General features: G+C 33.3%; 1 protein-coding gene across 1 annotated transcript in view; it reads right to left on the bottom strand.

Annotated features, from left to right (window-relative positions):
- Positions 1–2,331: 2,331 nt before the first annotated feature.
- Positions 2,332–15,172, bottom strand: part of LOC139523232 (regulator of G-protein signaling protein-like) — a 37,264-nt gene continuing 24,423 nt past the window's right edge. Inside the window, exons 14-20 of the mRNA XM_071317078.1 lie at positions 12,641–12,758; positions 10,368–10,521; positions 9,714–9,831; positions 6,230–6,359; positions 5,110–5,234; positions 4,285–4,466; positions 2,332–2,832 (exon numbers count right to left, since the gene is read on the bottom strand). Coding sequence (XP_071173179.1) covers positions 2,366–2,832; positions 4,285–4,466; positions 5,110–5,234; positions 6,230–6,359; positions 9,714–9,831; positions 10,368–10,521; positions 12,641–12,758 — 1,294 coding nt within the window. The 3' untranslated portion in view covers positions 2,332–2,365. The remainder of the gene's footprint in view (positions 2,833–4,284; positions 4,467–5,109; positions 5,235–6,229; positions 6,360–9,713; positions 9,832–10,367; positions 10,522–12,640; positions 12,759–15,172) is intronic.

Here is a 15,172-nt window from a genome sequence, read left to right as displayed (position 1 = left end):
GCCATGCTTTTTTGTTGATTGTTTACTATAAGGTGACAATCGGTAAACGTCGGAGTCAAAACACAACATTTAATGAGCTGCCATATTTGTTAAATCATAACAGAGAGAAAAAAAAATTGACGATTATATGATATATTTGCGTAAAAAAAATGAAAAAATCGTTCACAGAAGACTAAGTTTATGATATATATATGTTACAGGCATTTTCTAAATTTAGGCATTTTGTAAAATGACTGAAATTTTTAGGCATTTTCTAAAATGCCTGGATGATTTAGGCATTTTACAAATTGACTATTATTTTCAGGCATTTTATAAAATGCCTGAAAAAATTGTTAGGCATTTTACAAAATGCCTAAAAGACTAAAACTGAATGGAATGTACTCAAAATTAAACGACTAGAAATATCGGGGCCTATTATAGCTGACTATGCGGTATGGGCTTTGCTCATTGTTGAAGGCCGTACGGTGACCTATAGTTGTTAATGTCTGTGTGATTTTGGTCTTTTGTGGATAGTTGTCTCATTGGCAATCATACCACATCTTTTTTTTTTTTATATTAGTAGCAGAAAAAAAGACAGAAAAACAAAAAGGCTCAATGTTTTGTCAATGAATTGGTGCATGCTAAATTTCAAGTGGCAAATATTTCATTCATATTTAATAGGCCTATGAGGCAACTTAATGAGATTTGTCTCATTGGCAATCATACCGCATCTTCTTATTTCTTATTAATGTTATTAGAAGTTGTCAACTCAATTTTTATATGTGAGCATGTACTTTTTTACTTGACCATTTGTTAAAATGAGTTAAAATCTTTGTTCTGGTGTAAGAACAGCATACCCTTCTGCCATGATGAAAAAAAGATCATTAATGAAATACAGAGTGAATACTTACTCAAAATTGTTGCTCTATGGAGTGTCTAATTATAGATACTAAAACTAGTAAAACATAAAAACTTAACCTGCAGGCTAGATTTATAAAGAATAATCTTAAATTTATTTTAATCAACACTTTTTTGTAGGTTTACAATATATTTCTATCATCTAATTCATGTATTGCATATTTACACAATTTGCCTGAAACAGACCAGGCATTTTGTGTAATTTTCATTAAAAATTTCAGGCATTTTACAAAATGACTAGGGTTTTTTAGGCATTTTACAAAATGCCTGTCAACTTTAGGCATTTTAGAAAATGCCCAAACATTCAGTCATTTTAGAAAATGCCTAAATTTAGAAAATGCCTGTAACATATACATGCATTGGTTCAAGAATTGGATAAGCATTATTTTTCACCAGTAACTCGTTTCATATGACTTTAAAGGTTGGTAGTTTGTTACAACACGGAAATAAAAAATCTCGTGAAACTGAAATCATATTTTTGTCGTCAAGTTAAGTTCTCTGTCGACTGTCTCGTGATATTAAGATAGTATCATGTCAATTGTGTTAGCATCAGTATAGTTGTACGTCATTTTGTCTCTGATGAAAAAAAATGTTTTATTGGCATTCATACCAAATATTCACATGCCATACTATTATATGACGACTACGTCACACGTTTACAATTGTTGATAGTTGATAGAAAAGAAATAGCAGAATTTCTCAGTATTGCCAGACTCTCAAATCGTACTTTCGTGTTAATTTGACCTGTTGACACAATTTGTAATGCATTTGTGTAATTCAATGTTTTTTTTAATTTTTTGTGTTATATCTCGTCTCACTATTTATGATATGTACAGTACCAGCTTTGATAAGTATTAAGTATGACGATATATTTTCATTCTGTACGTGTCGTGTACTGTGAATACAAAAAAAATTAATTTTGTAAAAAATGTTTCCGTTCTCCTCCACAACAATTTTTTTTTATATCAAATTGTTATTATATATTTAGATATAAGAAGATGTGGTACGAATGTCAATGAGACAAAACGTGAATGTAAGCAATTAATAATAGGCAACCATACCGTAAAATAAAACCATACCGTATAGCCGACATGAAAAATAAAACCATTCAATTTAGAAAACCAATGGCCTTATTTATAACAAAACAATTTACGAAAAACAAATATGGCAGACGTTAACCAGCGAAAATCTCTGATCAACAGGCTCCTGACATGGGAAGGGCACATAAAGACCCAGAAGAATGTTTGTTTACTCAAGTGTGTGGTGTAAATGGACTTTAGTCTAATAACAGACATTTTAGACTTATTTCAATAAATGTGTGTAGAATATCAGACTGTTTGTTAAAATTACTTTTGGAATATCTACGGCTGTAGTTAAAGACTCATCGGGCTTATAATTCAAAATAGGTATGTGACGGTGAATCAAAAAAAAGAATAAAAAAAGTATGTTTATTATGTTGGATGTATATTCATTCGGTTCCAAATAAGTGTTGATCCATGTCCTCTTGTACTGCTGCAGACACAAGGTCATCTATTTTTCTTAGTCGACTCGGTGATTTGGACGATCGCTCCACCAGTTCATCTACAAGTTTCTCTTTGCCTTCCGGTGGTGAAAGCGAGCCCCGTGACTTGCTTGGCTTAACGTTTTGTGACGACAGTCTTGAATCAGTTTCCTCTGTTAGTGCATCCATTTTCTTCCTTGATTTTGTTTTCAGTTTATTTTTTTCCTTATCCTTTGTTTTTTCTTTCTTGTGTGAAGAATCACTCATTTTAGAATCACTTCCGGTAACAGTTTTATGGGAACCTTTTTCCATTAGACTCGTTCGTCTTGATGCTATGCTTCCTTTTCGGTCTCGTCTTGGTACGTTTTTAGGTTGAGGAAGTAAAATTCGCATGCCATCAACAAGTGAAAAATTTATTATCCACTGATCGTCATCTACAAATAGACAATGGTGCTTTTTAAACTCTGTCTTTTACGAACAACTTGAATTGAAGTGATATATTTCTTATATTAACAGAACTTTGTTATCACAGTCATATTACAGAATCATAATAGGCTTAAGAAACGGAAACATGTACGAAATCATGCGTAATCTGTAATTACGACACCAAATTACACTTAAAATAAGTATACCAATAACAGGAAAAGTAAAATTCCGTGTTTTAACTCTTAATGCTTTACTTAAGGTACGACAGTTACTTTTGTTATTCGATGGAAACATCTCACACACTGCAGGTTTGCAACTAGATGCCAGGTTGAAGATTTTGTCCATGTGTGTTCGCATTTGCTAAGAGGTTTGAGTGGATTAAGCTTTATTAGGAAATTTACTGAACAAATACTAGTACCAGGATGCAGGTCGATCAACAAACGCCTAAACTCTTCTACCCATGTGACCAAAATGAGTCATTACGTGGCATAACCGTAGGACATGAAGGTTTATTATTTACCAATTCTTGAATAAAACTTCCACGTCTGATTTCATTATATAAATAACAGAGTGATAGAGCAGATTTGTAACCCGAGAAAACACTGTCTACCGAGGCGAAGCCAAGGTTAACAATGTTTTTTCGAGGGGTGCCAATCTGCCCTATATCACCCTCTCAGCCATGTGTTATATAATTTATTATACTGAATATCCTATCATTATTGTCTTTTACTGTTTAATTTTAAATTTATTTTTAGTATTTTACTACGACGTCGCGTACATAACGTTAAAAAAATCAACATATTAAAGTCAAGCAAGGTTTTTTTTCTATTTTATTTTGAGCCAATGAAATTTTTTTGGACCGAAACATGGAATTTAAACATTGTCTTTATTTGTTTGGTGTAAATTCAATATATTGTCCTTTAAATTATCGATTTTTGATTAGTCTGCATTAGAGGGTGACATTCAAAAAAATGTTTCCCGCTCAGCCATGGGATAGAGAAAATTGTTTCCCTCGTATTAGCCAATAAAAATGTTACAATTGTCCGTGAAGTATAATAATACGCAGTGGTTCACATCAGGGGAAATTACTGGCGTAAGCACAATATGTAATGGAAGTTCAAACGGATTTAATCATAACCCTAAAATACTGTTAATTGAATAAGCAAACATAGATATAAATTGAATAGCCTTTCAAATTTGTCTCTTACATCTTTCAACAATTTCAACATGACATTGTTTTAATTGTGCAAGATTCGACATGAAAAAATCAATTAAAAAAGGGACATATCTGCCATAATGTAACTTTACCTGACGATCAAGAAAAACAAAATGAAACTTTACCTGATCAACAAATAAACCAATTCTAATATTCTAGGAGTGTATATAGATAGGATATATATAGAACATCGGAAGTCCCCCTCTCTCGACATATCCCCTTATTTATTTATAATAAGATTTACCAATAATATAACCGGAGACAAACTGTGTGGCGACTTTTATTTGAGATGCTCTAACTCGAAGATAGTCCGGAACCTCTTCATATTTGTGTGGGGTGTGTGGTCTTTCCCTTGATTTTTCTTCTTCTTCTATCATTTCCATTAATTCGGCTGCAGTATGATTTTTCATCCAATCCTTCTGACATCTTAGGGTAATGTAAATATAAACAGATAAAAAATTAAATATAAAAAATATAAACAGATAAAAAGTTAAATATAAACAGATAAAAAGTTAAATATAAACAGATAAAAAGTTAAATATAAACAGATAAAATTTTTAAATATATTTAAAACAGATAAAAAAGTTAAATATAAACAGATAAATCAATCTTATCCTTACACACACACCCGTTTCAAATTGTATTTATATAATATGACATAAAAGGTTCAAGAAGGACAACTTTGATTTAGTTGTCAGTATAACGACTAATTAATGATTTGTGGACAATAATGTGACATAAAGTATTTAATTTGAATGTCGTTTGGTCTCTGGAGGAGAGTCTTCTATTTATTTCTATCTAACCACATCTTCTAATTTTATATTGTTTGTCATTGCTTCATTTCTTGTGACAACCGCATTGTTTGATGTTTGATGTTTTTTTTTGTTGTTGGTAAAATGTCTTTTGGAAGAATGTTTGCCGTATCTAAATGTTGCAGAGGAAATGCAAGTTGGGTCAAGTTTAGCCACCACATACAAAAGTGCGTGCGTAAAAACCCTTAATGCCTAGCTATAGAGAGAAGACTGTCTTTGTTTACAATGTGCGCATGATCGCATAAATGAATACTCACTGTCTCCAGTAATGATAGATTAGCGGGAATATTATGAGGAGTGCATCATGAAACAGTCCCCTGGTCGGTCCATCTTTTTCTAGTGAGTAAGACATATGTGATGCTAAGTCAGTGGAAATATTCAGCTAAAAATACATTAAATGAGTACAGCTTGATGTTCACTACGGACAGCTTGATTATATATGATGTTTTATTTCCTTATTCGATCTCAGTGGGAAAAAAACCACCCATGTAATTCAAATTCGTTATAACGTAAAGTCATGTGTCTGTTGTTTTTACAAAAAGGATAAAAACAAACGAGAGTAACAAATTCCAAGTCTGCTGCTCGTTGAAGTATTTCTTCTCTCTCAATTGTCGATTTAGGGCAAAAATTGTACGCCGCTATTCAAAAGTAATAAATCGATTGAGAGGAAAAAAATCAGGGTTACAAACTAAAACCCAGGAAAACACATCAACTATAAGAGGAAAATAAAGGGACAACAGAAACACTGAAGGGCAATAAAAACCAGACTATATGATAACAACTGCCAAATTCATGTTTTGGTATCTGGAATTAACATTTGCGTGATAAAGATTACAAAACGAAAATATAAAATGATCGATGTAGCATTTACATTACAAATTGAAAAAAAAAAAGAAATTGGTTAAAATCGTCATTTTAGTCCAATAACTTCTCTTGGGACAAATTTGCTCTGTAAGATTTCTCTTTCTAGTATAGTTGTCGTGGTATAATAACATAATGCCATATATTCTACCATTACATGACCACCAACACTAAACTGATTTGTTTATGTTGGCTGACTCGTGGATTCAGCTAGATAACCTAAAATGATTGTTGTTTAGTTTTATTAAAAATGGCATAGTAGTTTAAACAAAGATTATATGAGTAAAATTAATGAACGACAAATCCCGATGAACGCCAAGTGACTAAAACAGTACACGCTTGTTTTGTTGCAATGATGAGCATAAACAAAGTCGGTACTGAACATAGCATTTAAATCTATCATAATGGCGATACTATTTTATATGTATCAATTTACAAACCCTGGATTCATATAAAAAAACTTAGTTGTCGAACATATTGGAGATTAACAAAATTGTTCTTTAAATGTAACCTTACCTGATTTTTTGGAAGTATATCAGAAGATACATAATAATTTACAATTGTTCTTGCTTTCTCGTATAAAAAGTCCTGGTTTTCACGGGAAACGTGGCTAAGACTACGCATGTAATCCACCATTTCAACATATCTGTTAAAAAGTATAAAAATTAATTAAGATATAAAAGAGACAGATTACACGTAATGTCTTTATATACTAAACCCACATTTTTTTGTCGGCTATAAAAGGCCTCAACATGACAAAACGCAAAATAGTTCAAACGTAAAAACAAACCGTCTAATTCATGACAATACAATAACGGAAAAACAAATGTCTCAGACAGCCACCAACAGTTTACACTAAAAACAAACTCCTGGCTGAGACCAGATAAACACATGAAGAATACGACAAGACAATGACACAGAGCCGTTTTGGAAGTATATTAAATACAAACGACATGACTCAGGAGGAATATCACCATTAAAAAAGAGGACCAATCTTGTCAGTGATAGTAAAGGGAAAGCCAAACTTCTACTAGAACAATTCAAGTCCGTATTCACGACAACATCAGACACTAACCTACTAACAACGAGAATACGAGCTAAAATCAACATAACACCAATAACGATTGACCAAAAGGGACTTGAAAAACTATTAAAAACACCGACCCAAACAAAGCCTCTGGACCAGACAACATCCTAAACCGCATAGTAATGAAATGTGCTGAACAAGAAGCACCCATTCTGCAGGTTATAATGTAATTATCGCTAGACACAGGTGAACTACCAAAAAGACTGGAGAGACACGGACATATCCAATATCTTTAAAAAAAGGAGACAAACTACAGAACTACAGGCCTGTATCCTTAACATCTGTCATAAGCAAAATTCTAGAACATATAGTATGCAGGCATATTCTAAAACATCTGGAAAAAACAAGATCCTAACCAACTAAAACAACGGCTTCAGGTCAGGATACTCATACGAAACCCAACTCATAACTACCATCGACGACTTCCTACAAGAACATGACAAGGGAAATCAAATCGACGTATGCATATTAGATTTCTCAACAGCTTTCGATACAGTACCACACAACAAATTATTACATAAGCTAGATCAATATGGAATTATAGGAAACACACACAAATGGCTCAAAAACTTCCTAACGGCCAGACCAATGCGGACCATCGTGGAAGGCGAATCATCTGTCGAAACAACAGTGTACTCTGGGGTTCCCCAGAGCACCGTCTTAGTAAATATCCTGTTTCTGTGCCACATAAATGACCTTCCAAACAGCGTAACATCACCAGGGAGACTTTTTGCCGACGATTGCCTACTGTACAGAACAATAAAATGGCCAAGACCAACAAAAACTACAAACAGATTTGGAACAACTAGAAATCTGGGCCAACAAATGGAGGATGCGATTCAATGTCAAAAAGTGCTATGTCTTATCCATAAACAAAAAAGCAGACGAATTTTATACGCTTAATAAGCATATCCTACAATAGGTACAAGTGAACCCATACTTAGGACTACAAATGTCAAGCGATATGAAATGGAGTATACACATAAACAACATCAGCAAGAAAACCAACGCCACATTGGGCTTTCGTATGGGGAACTTGAGCAATGTACCATAGGCATGAGAAAAGTAGCATACATATCCCTAGTAAGATCGACAATGGAATATGGAACAAGAATCTGGAACCCATATATAAAAGGGGATATACACAAACTGGATCGTATCCAAAACAGAGGCATACGATTCCTAAAGAAAAATAAATTACAGGAATCGATAAACAGGGTTCATTACCAATATGAGACGCCAGCTTGAAATGGAGACTCTAGAGGAAAGAAGACACAGCCTCCGTCTTATCCTGATTTGCAAGGCTCTACCAGCCGACAAATTTGTCACACCAGTACGACCTTAACGAACTATTAAATCCAAGGTATATTCAAACTGTGAAACTGACAATATTATTGAATTACAAGTGATCAATAACACCAGAGGGCTTAAAGTACCAAACAGCAACAAGCCCCAGTATAAACATTCATAATGATTTTTCGTAGAAAAAAACTATTCACTGGAACCAACTATCAGATAAAGTTGTGCATGCAGGTTCTGTAGAGGTATTTAAGACCGCCCTACTAGAACACCGCCCATAACAACGGCGTTCTTCTCAACCGTGTATAAAAGCCTTCACAGGATTCTACACGTACCAAAAACAGACACAGATTAGCCAACCTCGGACAGTTGTATAACAATAGAGGCAACAGTAGTATACCGCTGTTCAAAACTCATAAATCCATGGACAAAAAACAAAATCGGGGTAACAACACTCTGTACAAACCCGTTGGAAATAGACTCGCTTCTAAGATTGGAATGAAGAACAAAAAGAAACAACTGTTTCAAAGTAAATTACAAATGATCAAATAAACCTGTTTTCCAAGACTACAGTAACATTTAAGGATGTATTTGATTCTTATAAGTTGACTTAACAAATATTGATAGGTACATGTACTAGCACTTGAAAACATAACATGTAATTAAAAAAAAAGTAAAATCACAAAAAGTGTGAACTCCCGAGGAAAATTCAAAACGGAAAGTCCCTAATCAAATAGCAAAACCAAAAGCCCAAACACATAACGGAGAAATATATATATACAAATTAAGTTTATAAATAACACAGCATTACACGAGAGTTTTGATTATACGCTAGTTATTACAAATGCCGATTTCACACATTTCTCCAACTTTACACGTAAAGCAAATGTCAACCAGAACACACCCGCGAAATCGCGGGCATTTAAAGCGTAGTTGAAAGTATATAGATTGTTGTAGGCCGGGGTTGTACATAGAATGAATTTTCGTAAGATTTTATGAGTGGAGAATTTCAGGAAAGGTATCAAATGTCTAAGCCTGCGGGTACCGTGGTGACAGGACATTTTTAATCCCTCTAATTAAGTCCTGGTATCTATGATGAGTTTATTTATTTGTCATTTTCTCTTTTTTATATACTATGAACAAGGTGTATTTGCTTTTTACAAACAATTTTAAGTTAACTATCCACGGCGGTCACTAATATATTATATAGAGACTCTCTAATCTATCGCCGTGGATAGTAAACTTGAAATTGATAGTAAATAGCAAATACACTTTATCTAGAGTAAATGTATGATCATAGTATACATAAAAACGCGAAAATAAATTGTCCTTTTACCAAGTACATGTATGTGTAATTTTAAAACGGTCATAAACGGAAGTCCTGTCTATAACTTAAAAGTCCGTCAAATGACGGAAACAATATCCGGACGCCTTTTTTCCGTTTTCCTTTCAAAATAACCCAAACTGAATAATCATAAGCGAGGATGACAAAATTCTGCGACTATGCATGGTATTTATAGGACACAGAGGCATAATGACTAATTTATTGTGGAAGGAAGAGAAGCGACACACAAAACGAGGTCTTCTGATTTAAAAGTATAGTTAAGATCTAACCTTGCAACTTCACACCAAAATTTCAGATCCATTGGTAATTTGTCCATATATACAAGCCGATTTTTCAACACAATTCTCGTTTGGAACTGAGTATTTGATCCAGTAGTGACAGTTTTATCTGTAAAACAAAATTCAATAGTATCGGTGTCTCATGGTTCGTCAATTATTTAACGTCAGCAACATTTGTCCAACGTAATAAAAACAAATGTTTCACTTTTAAAAGATCCAGTACTTTCAATCCCCTGATGTCAGTCACAAAGTGATTTTAAGACGTTGTCAACGAAGTGAAATCAGAATAAAGTGAAAACGAAAAGCACTAGCATTTTCTTTGATGAGTCTTTCTATAAGATTTTATTGGTCATAAGTTTTAATGAAATAAAAATCTTGCGACATGTGAGCAAATTATTTTTTTGGTGTCCTGAATTTCACATTAATTGATAAATAGGAATGCAGATATAAGAGATGGGCAAATGATTCAATAAAACTAGTGGCCTCTTTCGTATCTTTATGCGTCATGTTCATAACCCTTTATAAATTTGAAATAAAAAATAACAGATTTTTTCTCATTGTAGGAACAGAAATAACAGATGTGAAAAATTAACACATAACCATTTACCACAAATGAACTGCAATATTACTACGACAATATCTTACTTGATGGGTTATTATTTAGCTTGCCGATTTGTTTTTTGAATTCTCGGCGAATTTCTTTCCTCATATATAACTCTAGGAGTTGAACCTCTCTTTGGTCTTTCATTGACTTCAGGAAAGTACAAATCGTAGTAAGAAAGCTTGTCCATAGATACAGCTAAAACAAAATCAGTTTAAAAAGTCAGACTAAATAAATGTATTGGTACAACAAAGAGAATGATAATAAACTGGTATTTTGTTGTTGTTATTGAACGGTGACAATGGTTACAAATGTTTCTTGTCGAATACATAAACATTCTTTTAATAATCTGATAAGTTCATATATTGTATGGCAATAACGATGAATGAAAATGGTGTTATTTTCCCGACGCGTCTGCAGAATATTTTTGTGGGTTCGTGTTGCTTAGTCTTTTTCTTTCTATATTTTGTTTTGTGTACCATTGTTTGACTTTTCTTTTAAAGCCATGGCGATGTCAGTTTATTTTCGATTCAAGAGTTTGAGGTCCCTCTGGTATCTTTCGAACCTGTTTTTGCAAGTAATGTTTACGACAGATGCCATTTTCACCAAAACTAAAGTGCATATTCTGAATATATTTAATGACATAATCTGCATATTATCTCGTGTATGTTATAGTTTTATAAAAGATTTATAAAACGAATGAAAATTCTGTTAAAGATATGATGGAATTGTTATTGTAAATTCAAAACGATGCCCATTAAACCTGACAAAATCACACGGTAAGGCTATATGAACCGGCGGAATGAAGGCAAACAGCTGTTATAATCCAACCTTGGTACCGGACTGTTTCGAAGAAAATGGTGGATATAAGATAGTGTATAGCTAGCTAAACATACCACTTGTATGATAGAAGTTTGTATAAATAATATGACCCTAATAATGTATGATGACCCCTACAAGTATTCGGTATATCATCGTTTGGTTGCTATTTTGATGTCGTCTTATTTTTTCATTCGAAATTCGGGTTGTAAACATAAGACCAAAATAATACACCAAGAGCGGTGAAATTGGCGAAAAAATTAAAAGTGTTATTAAAATGTCAGAATTTTTTTTGCTGATATGCGCTAAAGGTAGAAATATATTAGTCTTAAGGAATGATGGAAAGCAATAGGAAACAATATATCAAGGTATCAATTTTTAATCAGCACGGAAAGACAAACTTATCTCAGGTTTGCACTGAAATGTTAAGATTAGAAAATCACAGATGATTAATCTGACATGTTTCAATAGCTTTTTTTAAATTCAGTGTCATCGAGTTCTTGTTATTTCTAAGTATTGAGAATGTGTGTCAAATGTCAATTCTTTTAAAGTATTACATAGGAATAATAAAATACCATGATTTTCCAGATAAAAAAGTTTTTAACATAAAAATAATAAAGCTGTAATTTTACTTCTCTGACGTCATACAACAACAGGCTTTGTCAAGATCTTTAGAGAACTAGTAGACAAATATATTTTTCTTTGTCTATCATATTTTATTCAAATTCAAAAGTTAGTTGAACGGGTCCATCACGGTTGTCCGATACGATGTGTCTGTGTCTCAACTCACAAACGGTATTTTTTTTAGGTCTCAAGATCTTTGAATATCATAATAGTCGTCTTAACTTTATATTATATATTTCGTCTTATTCCTGATTGTTACATTTTTACTGAGTGTGTTTGGAAGGTGATTCGTGCATTGCGTGAGACAGTTTCAATGTACCATGCCTACACACCAGGCCTTGAAGGCATAAAACTTTGCTCAGTGCTTGGAGCACAAAAATCATGCTCGAAACATGAAATCCAGCATTTTGATTGGTTGATTCTTGAGTCTGAGTACAAAAATCGTGCTCGAAAGTTTTATGACCGCAAGTCCCGGTCTCCCTCCTGTGGAGTCTCAGTTTTTGATTTTTTTTTACCTTGATTTTTTTTGTTTTTTACCTTGATTTGTATCATCGTATTCGATTTATGAAATTTAAATATCGGCAAAATACTGTTGTCTAAATTTTTGACGAGATGCACTAGCTTGTTACACTATAATGCCAAAAAAAAGTGCATAATTCTTAAATATCCTGGGCATCACTGAAAAGACATTATTTGTTGAAAAAGCGCAAACAATTTTTTGAATTTTGACGTTTAATTTCAATATATAAATTGGCGAAAACAATTGATAGATCGACAGATGAACACATTAAACACACACAAACAACTCCTCCAAAATATAACATGAAGTTGATTTCAAAAGCTGCACATGAAACACACATATAATGCGAATTACCGTTTGTTTTTGCTTAACTCTTCTAACCCTTGGCTTAGGTTCTTCTTTAACGGTAGGGGCGATGAATTCTGGTTCATAATCTGCATCAGGTGGAAAAGTTTCCAGATATTTAGGATACCTGCAATTACGTAATACAAAAAAAAAATAATTATAATTTTTCGATTAATGAATACAGTAACACCAAATAAAAACCCTCTTGTATTTTGCCTATACCTTTGATGTAAGTATCGTGAATTGTCACAAGGTGTTTCATCCAATATTTCTATCGATCTATGTTTGTCACTATATTTTGCTCGATTTAAATTACACCTCGGAGTTCGATGTCTTTGTCATTTTACTTCTCATAACGTTATGCGTGACTCGACAATGTGATTTGGTGGTCTGCTTCTTGTAGCTTACAATAAATTCATATGATACGATTTCCTTTTGCACAATATTTTGTTTTTAAATAGTCCTGTCCAAAAATCTATAGAAACAAATGTTTATTAATTGTTTTAGTTTAGTCTCTAACGATTTATTTAATAATTGCCAAGTCCGTACGGTAAACCTTGTCTGTGAGAGATGCAATACTAGTTTGAGCACAATTAACTAACTTTTTGTTAACACCGTTTTTGTGTCAATTTAAATGATTCTTTTTTACTTGACAACTGTACATATGCTTATTCAATAGGTTACAGATAAAATGTATTTTGGGTTCATAAGGACTTCTGATAGTGCTCGTAAAATTCTACAAAACCATTCGATATAGCAGTTACAATTCTATATAAGTAACGTACCATTCAGGTTATGTAACTAATCAAAAGAAACATTTATAAGTTAAATAACAGATAACAAAGAGAAATCAACAAGTTGAATAACTGATCCAAAATAAACACCAAAAAGCTATAAAGCCGGTCCTAAATAAAATATTTCAAAGTATATAACATAAATATATGAAACTGTAGATATTGAATCGATGACTACGAAGAATCCTAATAACTTTTGGGAGAAAAGTCTATACCAGTTGAAATTGTCGATGAAATGGGAAATATTGTAAAAGATGAACAATCGGTGTTGGATAAGTGGCGAATATACTTTGAAAATTTATACAACGGAAGCAACAGTGACGAGTTTGATGATGAACATTACGATCGTGTAAAGTCTCATAAGTGCCAATTAGAATCTAATATGGAGGACCCGCTATTTGCTCCGAATGAATATTTGAACCGCATCATTACTTTAGATGAAATTAACAGTATCGTTATGCACGCCAAATCAAGCCTGCGAGTGGTTTCGATGAAATTCCATATAGTGTTCTGAAATTCCCTATAGTGATTGAGACATTATTACAGCTGTTTCAGCTCATTTTGGACCCTAGCCTTATACCATCAATTTGTAGGAAAGCTGTTATTTGTCCTATACTAAAGGATACCTCTTCCAATACACGGCTGCCTATGAACTACAGAGGTGTTAGTCTGCTATCGTGTATAAGCAAACTGTATAGTGCTTTCATTAACAAGCGAAATACGCATTATTTAGAAAATCAGGATATACTCGCACACGAACAGAACGGCTTCAGAAAATATCGATCTTGTGAGGATCACATTTACACGCTGAACTGTATTATCCGTAATCAGTCTCTCTTTGTTGCGTTTATTGATCTAATGTTTTGACTTCATAGACAGGGATATGATGCTGTACAAACTACTCATACACAACATTGATGGCAAACTGTACAACTCTGTGAAAAGCATCTATCAGAATTCTGAACCGTGTGTCTGATTAAAAGGCAAACTTACAAACTGGTTTAACTGTAAATCCGGAGTGAAACAGGGGGATAATTGATCCCCTACACTTTTCTCAATATTTATTAATGATCTAGTAAAGGAATTGAACGATTTAAACGTAGGCATAGATTTAGATAATGAGAAAATGTCAGTTTTATTGTATGCGGACGACATAGTTGTATTAGCGAAATCGGAATTCGACCTTCAATGTATGCTAGATAAACTTCACCAATGGTGTAAGCGGTGGTGAGTATTGATTAACACTGAAAAGTCGAAATGTATTCATTTTAGGAAAGGGAAATCCAAACAAACTGAGTTTCATTTCACCGTTGGCAGGACTCAGTTGGAATTAGTTACCAGTACAAATAGTTAGGTGTAACATTTAGCTACAACGGCAGTTTTTTGTCGAATGTGGATCTTCTTGCGAAAGGTGGCGGACGAGCACTTGGGAATATAATTGCTAAAATTCATAATATTAAAGACTTTGGATATAAATCATACAAAAAAATATTTGACTCTTGTATCGTTCCTATACTTGATTATTCGACTGGTGTATGGGATATCGAAAATATCAGTCAATAGACAATATTCAGAACAGAGTTATTCGTTACTATTTAGAAGTACACAGATTTGCACCTATCCTTGCTATACACGGATATATCGACTGGATCCCGAGTCAGTATCGGCGTTGGATCAATATGGTGAGATACTGGAATAGACTCATTCGACTTGACAACAATCGCATCACCAAATTATCATTCAACAT

This window comes from Mytilus edulis, chromosome 5 (assembly GCF_963676685.1).
Source record: "Mytilus edulis chromosome 5, xbMytEdul2.2, whole genome shotgun sequence".
In the NCBI taxonomy this organism is placed as follows: domain Eukaryota; kingdom Metazoa; phylum Mollusca; class Bivalvia; order Mytilida; family Mytilidae; genus Mytilus; species Mytilus edulis.
This window is presented reverse-complemented; position numbering and strand designations above follow the sequence as displayed.